The 25,242-nt window shown below is 43.7% G+C and overlaps 2 protein-coding genes and 1 pseudogene across 6 annotated transcripts in view; 2 read left to right on the forward strand and 1 right to left on the reverse strand.

The window, feature by feature from the left end:
- Prcp (prolylcarboxypeptidase) overlaps positions 1–21,907 on the reverse strand; it is an 85,183-nt gene extending 63,276 nt beyond the window's left edge. The window contains exons 1-2 of one of the 4 annotated variants that reach the window (XM_004868279.3): positions 21,845–21,907; positions 20,612–20,801 (exon numbers count right to left, since the gene is read on the reverse strand). In XM_004868279.3, the coding sequence (XP_004868336.1) occupies positions 20,612–20,776 (165 nt within the window). In that variant the 5' untranslated portion in view covers positions 20,777–20,801; positions 21,845–21,907. Of the gene's footprint in view, positions 1–18,222; positions 18,337–20,611; positions 20,802–21,043; positions 21,505–21,710 lie in introns of those variants that run through there. The other 3 variants (XM_021247171.2, XM_087212241.1, XM_021247173.2) reach the window with 3 other exon arrangements.
- On the forward strand, positions 2,243–7,110 carry LOC101719233 (eukaryotic translation initiation factor 4 gamma 1 pseudogene; annotated as a pseudogene). Its single transcript, XR_015451577.1, has 2 exons — positions 2,243–2,562; positions 2,629–7,110. The product of XR_015451577.1 is annotated as a eukaryotic translation initiation factor 4 gamma 1 pseudogene (transcript).
- Positions 21,838–25,242, forward strand: part of Ddias (DNA damage induced apoptosis suppressor) — a 30,235-nt gene continuing 26,830 nt past the window's right edge. The window contains exon 1 of the mRNA XM_004868285.3: positions 21,838–22,063. The gene's annotated coding sequence lies outside the window, so the exon portion shown is untranslated. The remainder of the gene's footprint in view (positions 22,064–25,242) is intronic.

Consider the following 25,242-nt stretch of genomic DNA (forward strand, 5'->3'; position numbering starts at 1 on the left):
TGTACTTCCTAAATGGATAGATATACTCAAAATATCTTAGTTATATCTTATAAGGTTTCATACCCCCCTTTGGCTGCTAATCTACTTTTAATTTAAAGCTCTTCTTTCTGTAATACAAAGCTGAAGACTGAAACTTCCATTATGATTTTTTTTCCCTCCAAAATTACCCAACCTGGTGTTAGGAAAACTGAAATTCCTCTTTTTCTTCAACTTTATTACTGTCTGATACAGATTACTATCTGTAATTAGCCATGAACTATATGAATTTTATGTGTGGTATAAATTCCAAAAACCATCTGTCCATTCCAGAAATACAGTCAGTAGAGAGGCAACCTGGTACAAGGGCTCTGATGCCAACAGAGCTGGATTTAAATCCCGGCTCCATCACTTATTAGTTACGTGATCTTGCATAAATTACTGCCCCTTTATTCCTCTTTAGAAAAAATACCTCCCTGCAGTAATGCAGTGCCTGTCACAAGATAAATACAAAGCCACCATACTCTGACCAAGTGTTCTGCCTCATACCAATTCAACATTTCTAACAGTACTGGAAGCTTCAAAGAAGGACTATCCAATTAACATGCATATGACTGGAGATAATTTCAATACTGTTATGGGGAGCCCATCTCCAGCCTTACTGCCCCTCACCTGTGTCCCAGTCTCACTGTCCTCTTTTTAGTTCCCTGAATCTGGCCTACTCCTTCCTAGCTTAGGATCTTCTATGTGACACACTTGCTGCCTGGACAGAAATCTTTACCATCTCCCTTCTAGCTAACCCTCGATCATCTTTCCAGTCTCTGTGTCAACATTATTGCCACCTGGAGGATTCCCTAATACTCCAGACTTAATATTTCCTTAACCACATGTCACACCTGCCATTATCTTCTTTTCAATTACCTATCATTATCTTCTTTTCCACTGAACTAGAAGGTTTATCTGTTTTCTACTTACCCTAGCTATCAACATAGTATTTGTACATAGGAAGAGAAAGCACACATGAAAGAGAAAATAAAGACTTACAAATATATAGCTAATTGGCTTCTATTGACAAGTGAAAAAGCAAAACCATAGCTTTGTGTGGTAGAAGTATTGTAACCAATGAGGCTTATTCAAGGTGTGATTATTGCTAATTGAAAAAGCAAAACCATAAGACATTTACTTTAGCTCTTTAACAAATACAGGCAGTATGCAATTACCAAAGTAGTTCAACAAGCATTTGTTGAATAACTATATGACTGTGCTGCTTTACACTATAAGTGTTAGGTATACTATACTTAATATACTTCATTGTATCTAAAGGAGCCAGAAAATTTTGCCTTAAAATACAGCACCCTGGTATGCTGACCAATTGAAATTAGAGGCCCTGGAAAAGGTTTTACTTTCCCTTATCTGCAAATAATTTCAGATCCTACGAAGAGAACACAATTGTTTTCCATCTCCACCTTGAAATCTTATTATCAGAGAAAAGAACAATGAGAACTGTAACCCCCCATGGACAGACTTTGTCACAAGATAATGTCTGTCCTTCAGGTTGATTCCAATTCCAGAGTCATTTTACAAGCTAATTTGTATCTGTCTCCAGGTTCATTTATTTCCCTAACAACCATTTAGGACCTCTCAAAATTGTCTAAATCCCCTCATTTACCTCTTCTCCTATAAAGAAGAGTACATAAGTATCTAAATCTTGCCAGATGGGTCAGATAGTGCTCTTCTATAATCCAAGCTACTCAGAAGGCTGAGACAGGTGGCTCCCAGGGCCCTAAGAGAAGTATAAAGAAAGATCTGACTAATCATATGCTCTGCAGGAGATTAAGAAATGGATCCTGGGAGAGGCAGTGTCTGAGATGGGTTTAAAACATGGATGGAACTCACAAGTGAACAACAGAGACATTCCATGCCAAGAGAACAATGTGGGCTTAGGAACAGAGACAGGAAAGGATTGAGGAGGTGTGAAGAATAGATTAGCAAACTGGAAAGGTCAGTTGGGGCCACAAAGTGAAAGGTCTCAATGCTACAGGCCTTTGTTCTTAATAAAGCAAACAATAAGGAATTATCAGAGGTTCTGAGAAGAAAAGGGATTTGAATGGAGGAGAGGTGAGTAATAAGATGATGCATAGAGGCCCCCAGCGCCGGTCACGTGGGGGCGCCGGCGGCGCCTGTGGAGAAGCGGTGGCAGCCGAGCGGGATCTGTACGGGGAACCGGAAATGGTTATGGACTAAATCTGTGCGGCTGCGTGGGGCTCGGCCACGCGGACTGAAGGAGACTGAAGGTGCTGGGGGGACCCTGATGTGGCACCAAATGAAATGAACAAAGCTCCACAGCCCACAGGCCCCCCGCCGACCCCATCCCCGGGACTCCCAAAGCCAGCATTTCCCCCGGGACAGACTGCGCCGGTGGTGTTCAGTACGCCACAAGCGACACAAATGAACATGCCTTCCCAGCCCCGCCAGCACTTCTACCCTAGCCGGGCCCAGCCTCCCAGCAGTGCAGCCTCCCGAGTGTAGAGTGTAGCCCCTGCCCGCCCTGGCCCAGCTGCCCATGTCTACCCTGCTGGATCCCAAGTAATGATGATCCCTTCCCAGATCTCCTACTCAGCCTCCCAGGGGGCCTACCACATCCCTGGACAGGGGCGTTCCACATATGTTGTCCCGACACAGCAGTACCCTGTGCAGCCAGGAACCCCAAGCTTCTATCCGGATGCAAGCCCTGTTGAGTTTGGGACCTGCACTGGTGCCTACTACCCAGCCCAAGGTGCACAGCAGTTTCCTGCTGGTGTGGCCCCTGCCCCAGTTTTGATGAACCAGCCACCCCAGATTGGTCCTAAGAGGGAACGTAAAACTATCCAAATTCGAGATAGGAACCAAGGAGGGAAAGATATCCCTGAGGAGATCATGTCTGGGGCCCTAACTGCCTCCACACCCATCCCTCCCCAGACAGGAGGCGGTCTGGAGCCTCAAGCTAATGGGGAGACGCCCCAGGTCGCTGTCATTGTCCAGCCAGATGACTGGACTCAGGGAGCGCTCACTGGGAGCCGGCCAGGATTGCCTGGCCCAGAGGACAGCCCTTCAGAGTCCCAGCCTTCATCACCGTCTCCAACCCCATCACCACCCCCAATCTTGGAACCAGGGTCTGAGCTTAATCTTGGAGTCCTCTCTCTTCCTGGGGACACTATGCCAACGGGGATGATACAAATATGTAGAAGAATCAACTCCCATCTCCCACAAAACTAAGGAGCCATACTGCCTCTCTCCGGAACCCACTCCTCTTGCCGAACCCATACTGGAAGTAGCAGTGACACTTAGTAAACCAATTCCAGAATCCGAGTTCTCTTCCAGTGCGCTCCAGATTCCTGCCCCCCTGGAATCTCACAAGGTAGAAGTTCCCGAGGCTAACGGCATAGTGCCATCTGAGGAGCTGGAGCCAGAGGTGGAGTCAAGCCCAGAGGTTGCCCCTGTTCTACCTGTGGCTTGCCCTTCAGAATCCCCCGAGCCCATTGCTCCAATTGCCCAACCTGAGGAACTGCTCAACGGAGCCCCCTCACCACCAGCTGTGGACTTGAGCCCAGTCAGTGAGCCAGAGGAGCAGGCTAAAGAGGTTACTGTGTCAGTGGCTTCCTCCGCCATCCTCTCTGCCACTCCACCTGCAACTCCTCCAGCTGCTTCTCCTCCTCAGGAGGAGGAAATGGAAAAAGAGGAGGAAGAGGAGGAGGAAGAGGAAAAAGGAAGAGAAGCTGAAGCTGAGAATGAGAAGGGTGGAGAGGATCTCTCTTCAGAGAGCACAGCTGTCTCAGCCCACTTGTCCCTCCCCCCTTTGGAGGTGGCAGCAGTCACCCAAGTGGCAGTATCTGTGCCAAAGAGGAGATGGAAAATTAAGGAGCTAAATAAGAAGGAGGCTGTGGGAGACCTCCTAGATGCCTTCAAAGAGGCAAACCCAGCAGTACCAGAGGCGGAGAATCAGCCTCCCGTAGGCAACAACCCAGGCCCAGAGTCTGAGGGCACCAGCATGGCCCCACGGCCCGAGGAAGCAGAGGAGACCTGGGACTCCAAAGAGAACAAAATCCAGAATGCTGAGAACATTCACCCTGGGAAACAAAAGTACAACTATAAGTCAGATCAGTGGAAGCCACTAAACCTGGAGGAGAAAAAGCGTTACGACCAAGAGTTCCTGCTTGGCTTTCAGTTCATCTTTGCCAGTATGCAGAAGCCAGAAGGATTGCCCTATATCACTGACGTGGTGCTAGACAAGCCCAATAAGACACCGCTGCAGCCGCTGGATCCCTCAAGACTACCTGGCATAAACTGTGGTCCAGACTTCACTCCATCCTTTGCCAACCTTGGCCGACCAGCCCTTAGCATTTGTGGGCCCCTGAGGGGTGGGCCAGGTGGGGAGCTGCCCCAAGGGCCGCAGGCTGGCTTGGGACCCAGGCGCTCTCAGCAGGGACCCCAAGAAGAACCATGCAAGATCATTGCCACAGTGTTAATGACTGAAGATATAAAACTGAATAAAACAGAGAAGGCCTGGAAACCCAGCAGCAAGCGGATAGCGGCTGATAAGGAACAAGAAGAGGATGCTGATGGCACCAAGACCCAGGACCTACTCCGCAGGGTGCGCTGCATCCTGAATAAGCTCACACCCCAGATGTTCCAGCAGCTGATGAAGCAAGTGACACAGCTGGCCATTGACACTGAGGAATGCCTGAAAGGAGTCATTGACCTCATCTTCGAGAAGGCCATTTCAGAGCCCAACTTCTCTGTGGCCTACGCTAACATGTGCCGCTGCCTCATGGCGCTGAAAGTGTCCACTACAGAAAAGCCAACGGTGACTGTTAACTTCCAAAAACTGTTGTTGAATCGATGTCAGAAGGAATTTGAGAAAGACAAAGATGATGATGAAGTTTTTGAGAAAAAGCAAAAAGAAATGGATGAAGCTGCTACAGCAGAGGAGCAGGGCCACCTGAAGGAGGAGTTAGAAGAGGCTCGGGACAGGGCCCGCCGGCGCTCTTTAGGGAACATCAAGTTTATTGGCGAGTTGTTCAAGCTCAAGATGTTAACCGAGGCGATTATGCATGACTGTGTGGTCAAACTACTAAAGAACCACTACGAGGAGTCCCTGGAATGCCTCTGCCACCTGCTCACCACCATTGACAAAGACCTGGAGTTTGCAAAAGCCAAGCCACGAATGGATCCGTATTTCAACCAGGTAGAAAAAAAATCATTAAAGAAAAGAAGACATCATCTCTCATCCACTTTATGCTGCAGGATGTGCTGGATCTGCGACAGAGCAATTGGGTACCATGCCGCGGAGATCAGGGTCCCAAGACCATTGATCAGATCCACAAGGAGGCCAAGATGCAGGAGCATCGCGAACATATCAAAGTGCAGCAGCTCATGGCCAAGGGCAGCGACAAGCATCGGGGAGGCCCTCCAGGCCCACCCATTAGTCGTGGCCTCCCACTTGTGGACGACGGTAGCTGGAACACAGTCCCCATCAGCAAAGGCAGCTGCCCCATTGACACCTCACGACTCACCAAGATCACAAACCCTGGCTCCATTGATTCCAAAAATCAGCTCTTTGCACCAGGAGGGCGACTGAGCTGGGGCAAAGGTAGCAGTGGGGGCTCAGGAGCCAAGCTCTCCGATGCAGCATCAGAACCTGCTCGTCCAGCTACTAGTAACTTGAATCGCTTCTCAGCTCTTCAACAGGCAGTACCTATGGAGAGCACAGATAACAGACGTGTGGTGCAGAGGAGTAGCTTGAGCCGGGAAAGAAGTGAGAAAGCTGGGGGACCGGGGAGACCGAGTAGAGCGGAGCGAACGGGGTGGCAACCATGGGGACCGATCAGATCGTGCACGGACACCTGCCACCAAGCGAAGCTTCAGCAAAGAAGTGGAAGAGAGGAGTAGAGAGTAGCCTTCCCAGCCTGAGGGATTGCGCAAGGCCTCGAGCCTCACGGAAGATTGCGACCGGGGCCAGGACACTGTGATGCGGGAAGCCACCCTCCCCCCAGTGAGCCCCCTGAAGGCTGCACTCTCTGAGGAGGAGCTGGAGAAGTCCAAGGCCATCATTGAGGAGTATCTCCATCTCAACGACATGAAGGAAGCAGTGCAGTGTGTACAGGAGCTGGCCTCGCCCTCCCTGCTCTTCATCTTTGTGCGGCACGGCGACGAGTCCACGCTGGAGCGCAGCACCATTGCTCAAGAGCACATGGGGAAGCTGCTCCACAGGCTGCTGTGTGCCGGGCACCTCTCCACCACCCAGTACTACCGAGGGCTGTACGAAATGCTGGAATTGGCGGAGGACATGGAGATTGACATCTCCCATGTGTAGCTTTATCTGGCAGAACTGGTAACACCCATTCTGCAGGAAGGTGGGGTGCCCATGGGAGAACTATTCAGGGAGATTACAAAGCCTCTTTGGGCAAAGCTACTTCCCTCTTATTGGAGATCCTGGGGCTCCTATGCAAAAGCATGGGTCCCAAAAAGGTGGGGATGCTATGGCGAGAGGCTGAACTCAGCTGGAAGGAGTTTCTACCTGAAGGCCAAGATGTTAATGCATTCATTGCTGAACAGAAGATGGAGTATACTCTGGGAGAGGAGTCGGATGCCCCTGGGCAGAGGGCAGTCCCCTTAGAGGAGCTGAGCAAGCAGCTGGAGAAGCTGCTGCAGGAGGGCAACAGTAATCAGCAGGTGTTCGACTGGATAGAAGCCAATCTGAGTGACCAGCAGATAGCATCCAACACATTAGTTTTAGCCCTCATGACAGCTGTCTGCTATTCTGCAATTATCTTTGAGACTCCTCTCTGAGTGGATGTTGCGGTGCTCAAAGTGCAAGCACGACTGCTACAGAAGTACCTGTGTGATGAACAGGAGCTACAAGCACTCTATGCCCTCCAGGCCCTTGTAGTGACCTTAGAGCAGCCCCCCAATCTGCTTTGGATGTTCTTCGATGCACTGTATGATGAGGACATGGTGAAGGAGAAAGCATTCTACAGCTGGAAGAGCAGCAAGGACCCCGCTGAGCAGCTGGGCAAGGGCGTGGCCCTTAAATTTGTCACAGCCTTCTTCAACTGGCTTTGGGAGGCTGAGGAGGAGGAGTCTGACCACAACTGAGGGAGGGTGGGGCTGGGGACATGAGCCCCATGGACACCAATGGCCCGGCCAGCCGCTTGGACTGCAGGGGGCAGCAGCAGCGACGGCAGCAGTGTCAGCAGGTGCCTGTAATGTGATGAGTCTGAGCTAATAAAGTGGCTGAAGAGGCAGGATGGCTTGGGGCTGCCTGGGGACCCCTCCAGCATGCTGCCAGGTGTCCCTCTCCTTCCCCAGGGGCACAAAGATATATTATATATAAAGTCTTGAAATTTGGTGTGTCTTGAGGGAGGGCACTAAGCCCTGCCCCTGAGGTCCTTTTTTATTTTCTGAAAATCACTCTTGGAACTGCTGTCCTCGCTGCTGGGGGCATATGCTCCAGCCCCTGCACCACCCCTGCTGCTGCCTGGGCAGGGGGAAGGGGGGGGCCACGGTGCTTGTAATTGTTAAACATGAATTCAATTTAAAAAAAAAACATGATGCATAGAGAAAGCAGTAGACTGGATCTGTGGGGAGCTGGAGGGACCAAAGGGTCTACTTTACCAGCAAGTGGTGATGGGAGCAGGAATAGGGGCTGCAATGAGGCCACAGGAGTGAAAATAACAGACAGAGCAAGGATGGAATCAACCCAACCTGGTAATTGCAAGTACAGGAGAAAAAAGAGCCAAAAACAACTGACATTTCAAGCTCTAGAGACCGTGTCTTTTTATTCCCTATCAGATCCAATGTCCATTCCTCATAGAAACCTTCCTGACATTCAGGCTTTTCCATTCACTGTACCCCATTTTCATACACATATCACCCTGCTTATTTCTTTCAAGGCAATCACAATGAAGGACCCTAGTTAGCAAGACAGACTCCAAACTGCTGCTTGACCCACCTGCCTGCCCTTTAGATGAACTCAAAAGGAGGAAGCTTAAAAACCTCCTCCCCTTATAGAGTCTCTTTAGAAATAACAATTAATCAACTATTGTTTTACAAATGTTGTAACAGCAGGACGTTCTGCTTCTGTACCTTTTGCTTGCTTTACTAGTTCTATCCCATAGGGGGGCTTAGAAACTGTTGGCTTCAAAGGTGTGTAAAACATGTTTGTCAACCCCCAGTCGAGGCTTAAGTCTGATGCTTGGCTCGGGTCCCGGCTGGTAATAAACTCCTGTGTGAATTTAATATCGGTCTCTGGTTGGTTCTCTCTCACTGGGTGTAACAACTTAATTTAATTTTCTTTACTTAATATTTATTTGCTTATTATCTTTTTATTTCCCAGCCAGAAAAGTAAGCTCTACAGAAGCAGTGTATTTGCTTCTCCAGTACTTATCCCTGGTACATATATAGATCCTCAATAAATATTTTCAATAATTGGGCTACTAGGAGAAAGTCAGAGGAGGTCATCTAACCAGATGAGCCTGGTCCTGCATCAGGCCTACAGAACCTCCACACAGAAGCATCAGAAGGGAAACTGGGGTGTGATTAAAATGTATAACACTCTGTGCCTCAGTTTCCACATTTATAAAGTACCAAAATTAAAAAATAAATAAAGTACCAAAATTTCATAGTCTTTGTGAAAATGTGCTAGTACCTAAAAAGTGTTTAAAATGCTGCCTTTCATAAAAAGAGCTCAATAAATAGCATCTATTATTATCATTATGATTATTCTTAGTAAAGTGGGAATTGGAAGGGAGAAATACAGATAAAGGTCCATAAGTATGGATTTGGGAATACCTACAAAGCTGCCCCATGGGAAACCTGGAAGTAAGTGTATAAGCTCTTTTCTACTGCAGGCAGCAAAAGGGACTAAAAACAGACAGATAGGAATGACTAGATAGTCAAAGAAAACACATTTTTCTGGTCCTACTTAGGTGATTTTAATTCTCTCTCTTTCACATAGACATAAATTCCTCTTTAAAACCAAAAAACTTTCTTTTCTTTCCTTTCTTCCTCTTCTCCTCTTCATCCAATAAAATCTTAGAGAGAAATGGGGATAGAAAAGGACATTGATTTTTTTTCTCTCCTTCTCCACTTAAATTAGTTCATCATCATTATCCCAGCTATATATATATATATATATATATATATATATATATATATATATGACAAATACTTAAGATATTGTAAGAGAAAGATGGAAAAGCAATCAATGAAGAAGGAACCTGAGTAGTCCAAGTCCACTCAGAGGCCTGGTGCTGGTGGAACAGAGTCCCAAGGCCTGGGCTCTGATGCTATTTAATTACCTCCTTGAAATGCCCTCTTTACCAAATGATCAGAGCACCACAATCTCCTGACTCTCCCCTATTCCAGCTGGGGATGTAGCTCAGTGGTTCTGGTGCCTGCCTCGCAAGCACAAGGTCCTGAGTTCGATTCCCAGTACCAAAAAACAAAAACCAAAAATAAATGGCTCAATCTCCTTCCCTATTCCTGCTCAGTCTTATTGGCTGGCTAATTTCCCTGATCCTAAGTACTGCAGCGGTGAGAGGACCATCTTTTTGTTATTGTTGTTATTTTGTGGCAAGATCCCTTCACCCTGGCTGGCTTCAAACTCCTAGGCTCAAGTGATTCTCCTGTTTTAGCTACCTGAGTAGCAGGGACTACAGACATATGCCAACATGCCTAGCTAAGACCATCTAAAGGGAAAGGCCTTCTTCACTATCTCTTTTGTTGTTCTCTTCTAGTTTTATGGTTTTATATACCATCTGCATACTGACTGCTTCAAATAGGGATTTCCTGCTCTACCTTTTTTCTAAACTCCGGACTCAAATGTCACATCTGGAAGCAAGTTCCTCAACTCCCTCCTTCCCCAAACTTACTCCTACAGACTTTCCCATGATAGTAAATGACAATTCTATCTTTCCAGCTGTTCAGGTCAAAGACGTTGGAATCACCCTTGGCTCCTCTTTATCCCACATCCCACACCCAATTCATCAAATGTACCTTTCAGCTGTATCAAAAATAACAACTTGAGCACTTCTCATATTTCCTTTGCTACTATACTAATTCAAGCCAACATCTTCTCTAATTTGAATTTTTCTGATAGCCTAGCCCTCCTGTTTCCACCTCCTCTGCCCTCTATTGTCTATTCTCAACACAATAGCCACAACATATCTATGAAAACATTAGTAATAACATATTACTCTTCTGTCCCTAAACTCCAAAGGCTTCTCGATTTGTTTTCAAAAAAAGACCACATTTTTACAATAGCCTACATGTCTCCAAGTTCATTCCCCTTTACCTTCCTTCTGCCCTCTTCCCCTACTACTCCTTCTGTCAGATACGTCACCCCAGGCAAACTGGGGCCTTAAAACTGCTCCTGCCAGGCACAAACTTACCTTAGGGTTTTGCAATTAATCTTTCCTGTGCCCAGAATACTATTCCTCCTGTGTAGAATGTTCTTCCCCAATGCTTGGAATAGTGCCTACCACACAGTAGGCACTAATATATAACTGAATAAATAAATCTGGAGATATGTTTAGTAAGAGTTGGATATGATTTTTCTCCCAAGGATTCATGTGTTGGAAGCTTGGTCTTCAGAACAGAATGTTGGGAGGTGATAGAACCTTTAAAAGGTAAAGCTTAGTAGGAGTTAAATTAGATCGTTTAGGGGCACTCCTCTCAGAAGGGATTAATTCATGGAGTGAGTTGTTACAAAGAGCAAGACTGGCTTCCACCCTGCTCTCTGGCTTCCTATCTTAACACATAATCTCTCTCTCACACACATGCTCCTGCCATTGTGTGATAGCAGCAAGGCAGGCCCTTGGCAGAGCCTGTGCCATACTGCTTGGACTTTTAGACATCAACACTGTGAAAATATGCCCCTTTTCTTTATAAGTATGCAGCCTCGGATTTTTTTGTTAATAGTAATAAAAAATGGACTAATATAAGATTACACATTCATTTTTTAATTTTTCTTTTTTTTTTCCCTCTGGTACCATGGATCAAACTCAGGACCTTGCATTTGCCAGGCAGGCTCAGCATCACTGAGCTACATACCTGGCTCTTTTTCATTTATTTTAACACATGAACATTTTCACCCATTGTCAAGATATATTTCAAGTTCATAATTTTTAAGGGATAAAAATATTCCATTTTATACCTATTTGGAATTGAAAAACTGAGATATTTACAAATTAGATATTTTGTATACTTCCTCTTTTGATCTTTCCAAACTCCAGTAGTTTCACTTCTAAAAATGAGAATATCTTCTTCATAGGACTGTTGTAAAGACTGAATGTGGAATATAAATAGATAAAGCCCATCTGTTTTGTTATTGCTACTTAAAATACAAAAGCATCATAATGTAAACAAAAATCATAGATCTTGGAAATAATAGATTAAAATACGACTCACAATATTGTCCCTTAATAGTTTGATCAAGGCAACCTCTCTGAACCTCAATTAAATCATCTATTTCAAAAAGATGTATAAATGGAATCTAATCCATTTATGTGAGATGCTCAGAATGGGGAAATATATACAAAACATATCAGTGGTTGTCATGAGTTTGTGATGTGGGTATGTAGATGTGCAGGAGTGGGGATGGATGGCTACTAAGAAGTAAGGAGTTTCACTCTGGAGTGATGAAAAAGTTGAATATCAAAGTGGGGATGGCACAGTAAAAAGCAGCGAACTGTACTTTTTAAATAAATATTATAGCATGTAAAGTATATCAGTAAAACTGTTATTAAAAAGAATAACTGAAGACATTAATATGATAATAATAATTTCAAAACAAGTATGTAGGGCTAGTGGTGTAGTTCAGTGGTAGAGTTCCTACCTAGAATGCACAGAGCCCAGTTCAATCCTCATCAGTTTTTAAAAAAAGAAAAGAAAAAATGTGTAAGAGTTTAGCATAGAACTTGACCCACAGTCCATAATCAATAAATGTTCATTCATTCACTGCTAGTATACAAAACTAGGGTCTTTAATAATGTGAACCATTGCCATGGGTGGTGGCACATGCCTGTAATCCCAGCACTCAGGAGGCTGAGGAAGGAGGATCACTGTAAATTCAAGGCAGCCTAGGCTACACAGTGAGACTATGTCTCAAAACAAAAACAAAAACAAAAACAAAACACACACACACACAAAACGCAAGGTCCTGAGTTTGATCCCCAGTACCAAAAAAACCCACACACATACACAAATATAATAAAACTGTGTGCCATGGATTTTTATATTCTATTACATACATATTTCTTAAATACATAATAAAAATTATTAAAAATTTAACTTTTGATGAGCAATTACCTAACACTTAACAAAACAATATTTTATATAAATTTCTATATTTTGTTATAGTAATATTAAGTACATTTATTATTTAATTATTAATTATTAATAAAATTATTATTAACAATAATTTTATTGATAATTTTATTATTGTTAAGTTCTACTATATGCTTTAATGTATAATATAAATCAGGTAGTAAACTATTATGATGATGACAAGTTTAGCAAAAAAATAATGTTCAATAGACTTGACTCACTTCAGGGTTATTTTTTAAAGCAATTTGTAATAGCCACATAAATGCTAAGAAATTAGAAAATTTTCAGTGCTTTTCTATGTTTTTCACAGACAAGTTGGAGTTTGTACAATTGAAATATCAAACAAGTACAAAATGAAGTCCTTCCGGATATAATCATCTCTATCTCCCCAGGACCTAGTCCAGTGCCCGACACACTGGAAAAGCACTGAGTAGGAGGGTGAGTGGGAAGTGACTGATCAAGTGCAGCAGTCATTAGTGCTATCTCTCCTCCTAGCCACTCCCAAGCCAATACTTTTTATCCTCACCCTGTGGTTAGGTGCACTCATTTAACCAGCTATAGTCTAGGAATTTTGAGGAAAGGATATGTGTCATTTCCAGGTTGGACATTTATGTTAGACCTTCCATATTCTTTATCTACCACTGAAGTTGTCATTCAGCTTATGCTGAGAGTGACTGTATAAAGCCATTGTCCATTCTATTGAAAATACAGTAAGACCCAATTTTTGGGGGGGTTACTCACCGAATTGTTGGAGTTTTATCATAGCAGGACAACCTAGGTAATGATACTCAATTTAGAACTAGAAACTCATTATTTTTGGTGGGGAAAAAGTACATATAACCAGTACAGTTTGGACGTACAACTTCTCTGTATGATAGTTTTCTTGCCCATAAAGTGAGATAATAATAGCACCTACTCATAGGATGGTTATAGATATTTAAAAAGTTAAAGTCTTTACCTACAATGTACCAATAAAAGAATTTAATAAAAAATAAAAGTTAAAGTCTATTACGTACTTAGTTTAGTACCCAGGGCATATAGAGCTTCCCACAAGGAGTGGCATATTAGTAACACTACTAATGTACCATAAACTTATGTGCTACATATTTCCACCTCTCTTTCATTTTAATTTATGGTCAACTTCTTCAATTCAAATTTTCTTTATTAAGAACTACCATGTAAAGTCAGGTATGATGGTACACATCTATAATCCCAGTACAAGGGAGGGGGAGACAGAAGGATCATGAGGTCAGGGCCAGCCTGGGCTACATAGCAAGACCCTGCCTGAATAAACAAAAAAGAGAGAGAGAGAAGAGAGAAGAGAAGAAAGAAAGGGGGAAATAGAGGGAGGGAAGGTGTGCAACCATGTAGAAAGCACCATGTAAAGTACTGGGAATAAAGACAAAAGATATATTGTTAAGATCTTTTCCTTACTTATAATTCTTTCTTTTCCAATCTACAGATAACCAAGCAAATTTTAAAATCATAAAGTTCTGTGTTATATTCTGCCAGTTGTACAGGTGAATAATTTTCAATTGAAAAATACTCTATATGAGTCTGTATTTTGTTCAAAGTCAAAACGAAAAAATTGTTTAGGTCCAATTCACCAAGGGCAGTTAATATTAGGGCAAAACCAGAATTTGTGCCCATATCCCCACTCTTCCAATGCAGTGTCCTACAGACAGGAGGCATTCAGTGAGCAGAATTATAGTTATGTCAGAGAACAGCAGATTCAAATTTCTTATCTTACAAGTGGTACAATAAAATTTAGAGAGTTAAACAACGTGCCCAAAATGCTAGAAACTTTTAAATCACCACAATATGGTGACATAACACCAATGAAAAACAAGATAATGAAAAACCTGACATTGATTTTTACTTGAAATTACTTTTTATTTTTTGGTTTTTCGAGACAGGGTCTTGCTATGTAGTTCAGACTGTCCTTGAACTCTGTGTAGACCAGGCTGGCCTCAAACTCAGTGATCTTCCTGCCTCAGCCTCTCAAGTGCTGGGATTAGAGGCTTGTACCACCATGCCTATTTTAAAATTACATTTTAGCATTAGCTAGAAAAATGTTAAAAACTTAGTGATCAAAAAGACGGTATCGGGCCAAGAATTTGGCTCAGTGGTTCCGCCGCCTGCCTCGCAAGCGCAAGGTCCCGAGTTCAATCCCTGGTACCAAAAAGAAAAGGACAGTGTTAGATTTAGTATTGTTATCAATGAGAAGGTAACTCCAAAATCCATATTTTCCTTCTACATTTTACTAAAACTCAAAATAGTATAAAATAGAAACAGTTTGATATGCTTTTTTTTATGTTAGAATCTATGTGAAAGAAAATGATCTCAAGCAAGGAAAAAAGTTAATTCCTATGCCACTAAAACATATCCCATTAATAAAAAAGTCATATATATACTGTGTGTGTAACAGAAAGGAATTCATACAGATTTTTGTATTTTTCAGAATAACTATTTTTAGCTCTAAGGAAGACTTTAAATATTTTATTCTGTGTGCAGAAGGCGTAAATTAAAATATTAACAAACCTCAAGACAGAATAAAATATTTACCATTTATTATTCAATAAGTTATATGAATATTGCTAAATAAGCAGTTGACACATACTACCTCATTTCACAACAAATCTGTGTGGTAGATAGTATAACTGTCCCCATTTTGCTGATTATAAAAATAAGAGACTGCCTCAGAGTAACTTTTCAAGTTACTCAGGTAGTGGCAAAACCAGAATTTATTCTCAAACCTCTTTGCCTCTATTTTTCTTTAAATTTTTTTTCCAAACCTCTTTATCTCCAAAGGCAGTGTTTTTGTTGTTTTTTGAGACAGAGTCTTGCTATGTCGTGAGGTCTGGTCTCAAATTTGTGATCCTCCTCCCTCAGCCTCCCAGAGTGCTGGAATTACAGGCATGTACCACCACACTGGTCTAGGCCAGTGTTCTTAACCACTATGGTATTAAACTCTATCAAGTTCCAGCCCCTCCATACTTTAGATCAAGGTCAACCCATCATAGCTAAGACATGGGCTACAAAACCTCCAAGACCCTTTCCATAAAGGAGGTGTATCATAAAATACAAAAATCTATTTAGACTTCATGTATTTGTGACAGTTTACTCCAGGCTTAAGGGGAAGGCCATCAATAGAATCCAATAAGAACCCAGTTTCAATAGGGAATGTCCTCCAAAGGCTTGTGTGTTGAAAGCTTGGTTCCCACCTGGTGGCACTATTGGAAGGTAGTGGAAACTTTAGAAGACAGGGACTAATTGGAAGTAGTAGGTCAGTGGGGGCAGGCATCCTAGATCTCTCTCTCCTCCTTCTCTTTCTCCTTCTCCTTCTCCTCCTTCTCCTTTTACTTCTCCCTCTCCCCCCTCCCCTTTCCCCTCCCCTTCCCCTTTTCCGTCCCCTTCTCCTTCTCCTTGTCTTCCTCCCTCCCTCCCAGCTAACATGATATGAGCAGCTTTGCTCCATCACATGCTCCCCACCAGATGTGTGAGGATGTGCTGCCTCAACACAAGCCCCGGCCAACCATGGACTAAAGCCCTCTGAAATGGTGAGCCAAAATAAATCTTTCCTCCTTTTGTTTATCTCAGTTTTTTGGTATTTTTTTAAGACAGGGTCTCACTATGCAGTTCAGGCCGACCTCGAACTCATGGCGATCCTCCTGCCTCAGCCTCCTGAGTGCTGGGATCACAAGCAGGCACCATCACGCCAGGCTTATCTCAGGTATTTTGTCACAGTGACAGAAGGCTAACACAAAAGGAGTGAAAAAATACAGACAGAAAAAGATCAGTGTGATATGTCCTTCAAGAGATCCAATGCAGCTACATTTTAGTAGACATCAGGGCCACAGTGGCAAAAGTGGCAAAATAGAAAGTAAAGCAGGAACTGAAAGCAGAACTGTGTAGGATGCGCATATATCGAAACAGCTTGGTCCACTCATGTGACTGCACCACAGCAACTAAGGAAGGAGCTGTGGGAAGGGCCTGCAACAGTCAGTAGCCATGATTAGTTCAGTGCTGAGTCCAGAAAGACTTTCAGCAGAGACTTTGATTAGCTGTTAAATAGGAATCAGGTACAGGTACAGGTACAGACCGCTAGCTTCCAGAAGAGATGTGAGCATGGCAGTCAGCACTTGGGTTGATCTGAAATGCATAACCACTACGGAGAGTGGTTTTAGGACAGGGTAGGGCAGGAACTTGTGTTTATCCTATTAAGTTCCTTAAATTCCCTCTATGTTCCAGGCACCTTGCATGTGCTTACATGTGCTGCCACATTTAACCCTGACAACATCTTTGGTAGATGTGTTGGTTAATTTTATGTTATTTGTTGGCAATTTTATGTTACCTGGCTAGGCCATGGTGCCCAGATATGTGGTCAAACATAATTCTGGATGTTTTATGAAGGTGTTTTTATGGATAAGATTAACAATTCAACTAGTGAACTCTGTTCCAGTAGGCCTCAATTAATCAGCTTAAGCTTTAACAGAACCAGACAAGACTTCCCTCAGCAAGAAGGAATTCTGCTTCTGCCAGCAGACTGCCTGTGGATTCAAACTACAGCTCTTCCCTGAGTAGGCAACTTGCCTACCCTGCAGCTTTGGATTTACTCCACATCTTGGATTTACTAACCTATCAAGCTCAAAAATCAATCAACTGCTCTCTCTCCTCCCCTCTCCTCCCCTCCCCTCCTCCCTCCTCCCTCCTCCCTCCTCCCTCCTCCCTCTCCCTCTCTCTCTAATACATATTACACTGGGGCGGGCGTTGTTCTGCTTGTTCTTATTGTTGAGTCGGGGTTGAGTCGGGGTCCAGCTATGCTCCCCACACTGGGCTCAAACTTTCCTCAGCCTCCCAAGTTGCTACAATTACAAATGCACAAATCCCTGTGTTTTTCTGTTTGTTTGTTTGTTTTTATCACTCAGGAAATGGCAGCCTGACAAGATCCATTCTTCTTCTCCTCTATATCACCCAATAAAATTACCTCAGGACTCAGTCTAGTCTGAGGAGCTGAGATGGGAGAGGAAGGTTATAAGCAGTGAAAACACTATAATCACAAGCCAGGCATCCCGGAAACCCTTTATTAACACTGGCATCACACATGTACCCACAGCCTTGATGTGCCCAAGTGATGTGGGCACACCCTTCCTCTGATCTCCTCACTTATTTCACGTTAAAACAAACAACCAGATATTCCTATTAAATCAGTATTTGAAGATTTTGAAAAAGAAAGAGGAGAAATAGTTGCTAAAGTATGGAAGAGTAAGAAAAAGAAAAATTAAAAAGGATTTGAGTCACCCAGACCTGCCTGTATGCATGGTGGCTCATGCCTATAATCCCAGTACTCTAGGAGGATGAGGCAGGAGGATAGGAAGTTTGAACTCAGACTGTGCAATTCAGCAACAAGACCCTGACTCAGAATTTTTTTAAAAATTAAAAAGGGAAAAAAAATTAAAAAGGGATGAGGATGTGGCTCAGTGCAAAGGCTCTGGTTAAAATCCCAGTATAAAAAAAAAGTTTGCCTAATCAAATAATAACCTTTGCTTTGTCTGTGATCATTATTATGCTAACAACAACTATTTATTTTATGCCTTATATAGTACTTTCTATTTTTTTTCACAAAGGTTTATTCTTAAATATACAACAAGGCTCTAAGACAACATTCTAGCTAAAGGTACCAAAAGATGTCACAGTGATAAGTCCAGAAGGTTAAATAGGAACGGAACCAAAGGTCACCATGATCTCAGGCACAAGGAAGAGCTTGTTTTTTGTATAAGAATTCTTAATTCTACTGTAGCCAGGAGCCCTTTTCCCAGTCTTTGTCTTTAATGTCAAATTTCTTCATCTCCTCTTTTTACTTCTGCTTGAAAGCCTTACCTCATTCATTCCTCAACCTATTGCTTGAGCTGTGGAAAGGGCTTCCTCTTGTGGAAAGGGCTTCTTCTTTTTAGCTGGACATGGTGCCTGCCACGGCTTCCCCAAATCCTCCTTCTAAATGGAAATGGAAAACTCTTATACTTTCCATAGTCTTGTCTAAGTACCAGAAACTGTCATGCAGCTGAGGGACACATACCAAATAAGTGTGCAGGATTAAAAAAGATCAACTAACTTGCCCTAAAGAAGCAAAGTTTTGCAGAAGACATGCCATTTTATCTGAGACAAAAGGATGAATTTAACTAGTGAAAAAGAGATGGCATTCAGACAGAATTTCTACTTTTTTTTTCTTTTGGTACCGAGGATAGAACTCAGGACCTTGTGCTTCCAAAGCAGGTAGCAACACCACTGAGCTAAATTCCCAGCCCTCAGAATTTCTGAAACAGTGAAATTCACTGGAGTCTCTGCTTTATTTTGCTAAAGAAAAGAGCAAATGTATAGGAGTGGAGATGGGAGGCTGGGGTTATGTGGTAAGGAACAGTGGATTCCATGCCAAGTTGTTTGGTCTTTATCCTGCAAGCAATCAAAGTTATGAAGGATTTCTAAGCAGAAGAGGAATAAATCCATGGGCTAAGCCTTTTTAAGCACAGTATTGCAAAAAAAGTCTTGTCTTTTATGTGCATATAGGACAGTTGGAAGTAGCTTGCTCACCAAAATGTATATAACCACAAATTAAGAAACTTGTGAAGTTTGATAAAAATTAAGCCATGAATTAAAGCTGAACCTTAACTACAAATTTATTATTAAAAGGCATAAAGGCTATACTAAAAAATACTATACTATACTAAAAAATTAAAGTTGAGTTTACATGCAGTCCCAATTAAAAATCTATGGTGCAGAAACTGGCAACTACTATAATCATGCAATAAATACATATGTGAAATTTTTTTCTCAACAAAATAAAGTTCAATTGGAATTGAATCATTATTATGGTATATACATATGTAGAATTTGTGCCCGCAAATATAAACTAAATACAAACCAGTGTGCAAAGGTTGGCTGGGTAAAGTCAAACAGATTTTGCAAATCACCAAAAAATGGAAAAGGAACAAGCCTTAAATTATATTTCTCAAAAGTGTAGTGACCAACAAAGGAAACCACAACAACAACAAAACCCATAAATTAGGAACAGATCATTTGTGCCCTTCTTCTCTTCCATTTCTTTTTCTGGTGGCAGTTATTTTTCAGCATAGCCAAAGAGTATTTAGAAATCTATCCCGATAGTTTCCCCTTTCCCAATTTTACTTTAGTAAAAGGACTTTGCAAATAGTTCTATAGAAAATCCCAGTATATAAAACAGATGAGAGCGGAGAGTTCCAAGTGAAAGAGGTCAGGGGGACAGGGAGTCCTGGAGAATCTAACGTGGCCTCCACTTCAACCTTCCCTCTGGGCTAGCTCCCCAAAGAGCACTTAATTTTCCTCAGTAAAGTATGAAATACCTTGGTCTTGACCAAGCTCTCAATTTAAAACTGGGCCCTACGGAGTTAAAGGAGTTGGCTGAAAAAAAGACCTCTATTTCCTGGTACCTCTGCTAAAATTAAAATACTTTCTCTTCTTAAACCCAAATTCAAATGTTTGGGTTAAAAAATATTTCTTATAAGTTATTCTACAAATCATGCCATGTCTCTAACCCAAATTCCTATTCAAAATTCACAAAGGTCAGTAACCATGCATTTAATAAATGCTTACATCAGGCCAGCTGCCCTGCGAATGGTAAGTCTTCTGCTCCCATTTAGCCATCACCACAACCACCAGGAAATCAAGAAACTAAGCTGTGAGACATACTGGAACCTGTCCAAGACCAGAAAGCTAGGAGGGTGGAGGACTCCTAAAGCCAAGATCAGACCCTTGCACTCTTTCTAACCCCAATGTTTTCTAAATGTTCACCTATCATTACACAGGCTACCAGCAATGTAAAATTGTGAAGGTTCCTTGTCATTTCACACAAAATGTACTCTGGGAGCGGGTGGGGGGTGGAGTGAGGGTGGGGGCTGTTTAAGTGACTGTCATGGCCAAGTAGAGAAGCGCAGAAATCAAAAGTATGGAGCCCTGGCCTCCAGAACTATAAGAGAATAAATTTCTGAGGGGAAGACTATGAATGAGAATGGAGCCAGGACTGCTATTAAATTACTGGTAATGAAAGGAGAAATTTTAAACTTGGGACTGCCCTCTGGAAAGTGTCTGTAGGCATCAGGGAGGACAGGTCCTAGGCATTAGGGAGTCTGAATTTCTAAGTGAGTTCCAGGGCCGGAGCGCTACGGGGTAAGGGTCCTGGCGGTTGAGACCTGGGACCTGGGACCTCGAAGCCCCCACCCACCCACCTACCCCTTACCTTCTGTTGGAAGTAAAGAACTGAGTAGTTGAGGGCTACTGCGGGGCGGGATGTGGGTCTGGTTAAATGTAGGCTGCCCAGGGCTCTTAGTGCCGGCCGGAGGGCTACGGCGATCTCGGGAAGCAGGAGATCCAGGAGCAACAGAAGGAGGGCTGGGCGGCCCATGGCTCCAGCAGGCTGATGCAGGGCCCTGGGAGGGCCGGAGCTACACTGTAGAAGCGCGCAGGCTAAACCAGGCCCAGCCCTCAGCTCCGCCCGCGGCCAACGGGCTCCTCCCCCGGGAAACCCCTGGCCAGCCCGCAACTCAGACTCGCTGCCTGTCCTCCAAGTCGCCCTCGTGCCAGCCCCTCCTTCGGGTCACTTCACTACGGTCACACCGCGAGTCGGCCCCCACCGTGCCAGGGCCTCGCCGCCTGTCCTGTCCTTCCTTACCTCAGCGTCCCCTAGGCCCACCTCTCCTTCAGATCAAGTTGCCTTTATGATCACCGCCAAAACCTGCCCTGGTCACCTCAGTTGCACTGCAACACGCCCTGCCCTCTGCAAATCCCACACAGTAACAGCTACCAGAACAATGTATTGACATGCCAGTATGTACATCGCTAGGCATGATGGCACACACGTCACCTCATCTAACTCAACCTCGACTGCAATCCTGTGCCTCCCGCATGTCTGTCGTTCTCACGAGATGAGGAGGTGGCTCAGAGAGGCAGGGATTTGCATCTTGTCACCCAAGGAGCAGGAAGTGAGCATGGTTTCGCAAACTGCGCTCCTTGCACCTACCTACATTATGCCAGCCTAACCAGCCCTATAGAACTTGGTTTACGTGTCGTCTCAAACCTTTACGGTGCCCGCACAACCCAACCTTCGGGAGGTCGCCTCTCTCCCGGCCCTCCTTGCGGGTTACGCCCCCTTTCTTCTGTAGCGCAGGTAACCCACTGTAGAACCTTCCCCTGCCACCGCCCCTATCCTGCCTCGGCTCTGGGTGGCGCTATTCCCCCTCGAACAGCGCCGGCTCCTGTTTCCCCGGCTGCGCCAACCCCTTCCCCGGCTTCCACTGCGTCCGTCACCCAGCTAGACCCCAGCCCGGGGGCGTTGCTACCCGCTGCCACGCCTTCCCGTCATCTCTAGGTCCAGCAGGCTCAGCTCCGCCCGGAAACCAACTTTACAGACTATGCTATTGCCCCACTAATCGGAGAAGAACATCCCTCAAACTCTTTATCCTCCGCCTCGCACCCAATTTGAAGAAAATGGTCGCTTCCAAACACCGGGGATTCCGTGGCTAATCTCTGCGGCGCCTTTTCTGATTGGCTCTGAGGAACCAAGGTCAGGGCGTCACTTCCGGAGGAAACGGGCGCGGGAGATTCGAATGGAGAGTGTTTGTTGAGCTGCTGCGCCCAGCTGGCCTGAGTCACTTGAGCGTTACCTGAGGAGACCCCTACACCTTTGCCAAAGGTGAGGAGTTGGAGAGAGCTTCTTGGGGAGCGCTAGGATGGAAGACTTATAACGAAGCTGTTAACCATCATTATGAGTTGAACTCAGATTCTAGCACCGTGTGTTTTCAGGATTCTGTGAAGGGCAGCCTTGAGGGCAAAAGAGTAAAAAAGTAAACCCAGTTAGTGCTTTTGCAATCATTCGGCGAACTTTTATTGAACACTTCCTGTGCCATCGCGCCAGATGAGGTGTGAACTGTTACTTATTTAGGGGTTTTGGGTTTTGTTTTGAGACGGGGTCTTGTTGTGTAGTCCAGGCTGGTTTTGATCTCACTGAGATGTTCCTGTCTCAGACTCCCGAGTGCTGGGATTAGAGGCTTGCGCCACGCCCGACAGGGTGAATTCTTGGAACCAGAAATAAACAGGGAAAGGCTCAACTTTGGCTTCAAAACGCTACTATGCAGACCAGGAAGTGCTGTGAAGAATGGTTTTTCCAAACTGATTTAATAGCCCTGAGAGAAAATGCTTAACAGTGATTTCCGAAATCACAGAATCATGAAGGTTTTCTGGATTCCTTTTTCATCCCTCACATCTGTATTTCAAATCCATTTCCTTCTCTCCACTGGTAACTTTAGTTGGACTCTATGACTGTTGCATAGCTGTGACAGTAGCCTCCCACGATTTCTCCCACTTGTAGTCTTGCAACCTTCCAATCTAGTCTCCTCATTGCCAGGTTGATAAAATGCAAATTTGGCCAAGGCACACCCCATTTCAACTCCCGCCTTTCAACCGCTCCTATTTCCCCTCAGGTTTAAGTCCAAACTACTTAACATAGCTTATAGGCCCTTCTCATCTGTCTTTGCCTGCCTCTCCAGCTCCAGTGGTTTTCCACACTCTAGTCCTAGTCTCCAGCCATATAGACTGTCTTCCCCTCTCCCCATTTCATGCTAGGTATGGAAACCAGAACCTCATACATGCTAGACATGGTACCCATCCAACCTCAGAATGTCTTGTGTTCTTCAGATGCACCACCCTCCTCATTCTAACTTCATCCCTAACCTGGCTTGTTCTTACTCATTCCTTATTTCTCAGTTTGCAAAGTCCTTTTTAAAAGCAGACAGCCTTTCCTGATTCTGCAAGACTGGATCATAAAGCATGTAGTAATTTTTTCACTCTGCAGATAGTTCTTAAGTGCCTTTCTTTGTCAAGAAGTCCCAAGTATTGGGTTATAATGGAGAGCAAGATCAATTCCTATCCCAACAGGAAGATACCTTTTATTTTAAGGACTTAAGAAAGACTAACAGGAGAACTGTGGAATTTAGAATGGCCTAGGAAGTCCTCTCTAAGAAGTTGATATTTAATTTTTTTCCCTCCCAATTCTGGGGATTGAACCCAGGGCCTTCACACTGAGCTTATATCTCTAGCCTTTTTTTGTTGTTAAAATAACAAGGTAGAATCTCACTAAATTACCCAGGCTGGGCTCAAATCTTCAACCCTTCTCAGATTCCTAGAGTGCTGGGATTATAGGCATGTGCCACCATGCCTAGTTTTGATATTTAAATTGAGGCCTGAAAGTCCAGACTGATGAAGTCATGAAAGAGAAGAAAAGAAGAACATTCCAAACATAATGAATGGGATTTGTAAAGGCTCTGAGGCAGGAAAGAGCTTGACATACTAAGGTATTCAAAAACCTAAGAAAAGAACAATGTAGCTGGAATATTAGCAGCAAGGACAGGTTTTACGACATGAATCTGGAGGGAAGAGCAGAGACCAAATCATGCAGTTAGAAGGCTAATACAACAGCATAAGCAAGAGATGACAGTAATTTGTACTAAGGTGATGCAGAATATATGGGGACTGAAAGATGGATTCTGATATGCAGTAGACTCAAGGACTTGCTGGTGGGTGTGATGTGGCACGTGACAGTTTTCTGACCTTGGCGCTGAGTAGAAAGTAGTAGTACCACTTACAGAGATGGAGAAAATCTTATGGAAAAAAAGAAGTTTGAGAGAAAACATATAAATTCAGGTTTTATTACTTATTAAACCTTCAGATACCTGTGAGACATCCAAACACAGTTGGCTTTCTTTGCACTGCTCTGTCACCTGTGATGGCTGTATCACCTATAAATGGCCCATCACCCTTCGGTGTAGAAAGGGCCACTACCTTTTATCTATAAATTGAACCTCCTCTTTCCATATATTAACATGTTCCACAGATTTCCACTCCAAGCCCTCATAAATAAGGTGCCTCTCTCCCTTCTGAAGGTTGCACTCTTCTTGGTGTGCACTTTTAAAGTTTTGCCTAATACCTCTGTATGCCTCTTTTTTGTTGTTTTGTTTTTTTCTTTTTGAGACATGGTCTTGCTATGCAGTTCAGGCTGGCCTTGAACTCAGTATGTGGCCCATGCTGGCCTCAAACTCACAGTGATCCTCCAGCATTACCCTCCGGAATGCTGGGGTTACAAATGTGTGCCCACTACACCTGGCTTTCTATTTATGTCTCTTAAAAACAGCAACAAAAAAATACAGTTGGCTCTCAAGTAAGCAGTTGCAATGTGGAAGTCTGGAGGTTGCATATATTGTTTATACCTTTGGGTCACTTCATTGTTAGTTATACATTGTCTGTTAGAGCCAACAGCTTATAAATTCCTTGAAGAGTCTGTTCTTTATATCCCCAACTCTGTCCCTCCCCATCTCTGTCATAAATGCCCCATAAGTGATGGAGTCAATGGACAAATTGTATTGTACTGCCTAATATTTTCCTGGTTAGTGTTTTTAAAGTATTTTACCTATGTTTCACCTTTCACTGGAGGTTTTGTCTCATTGCTTTTTGTGTTAATGTCAGTAAATTATTTCTTAGAGAATTGTGACTGCTCTTAGAAGAGTAAGACAAAGTACATGCCCTTGGAGGAGACTATTAGATAGGATTAACAATTCACGGTAGACACTCTTCCCATAGGAAGGCCTATTAGCCTGTGAAATAGGAGAGAGCAATAAGGTAGCAAAGATTTTCTTGAAAGGCATGAACAGCTTTTGTTTTATTTTGGGGTTTTTTTGTCTTGTTTTGTTTTATGGTGCTAGTGATCAATCCAGGGCCTCATTCATGTTAGCAAGTCCTCTACCACTCGGCCATATCCACAGCTGGCATGAAGAGTTTCAAAAGGAATGAAGAAAGAGTACTCAGTCATACCTTCTTTTC

Source organism: Heterocephalus glaber, unplaced genomic scaffold (genome assembly GCF_053883595.1).
Source record: "Heterocephalus glaber isolate CG9 unplaced genomic scaffold, H.glaber_assembly_v1.0 deba00001429, whole genome shotgun sequence".
Classification (NCBI taxonomy): domain Eukaryota; kingdom Metazoa; phylum Chordata; class Mammalia; order Rodentia; family Bathyergidae; genus Heterocephalus; species Heterocephalus glaber.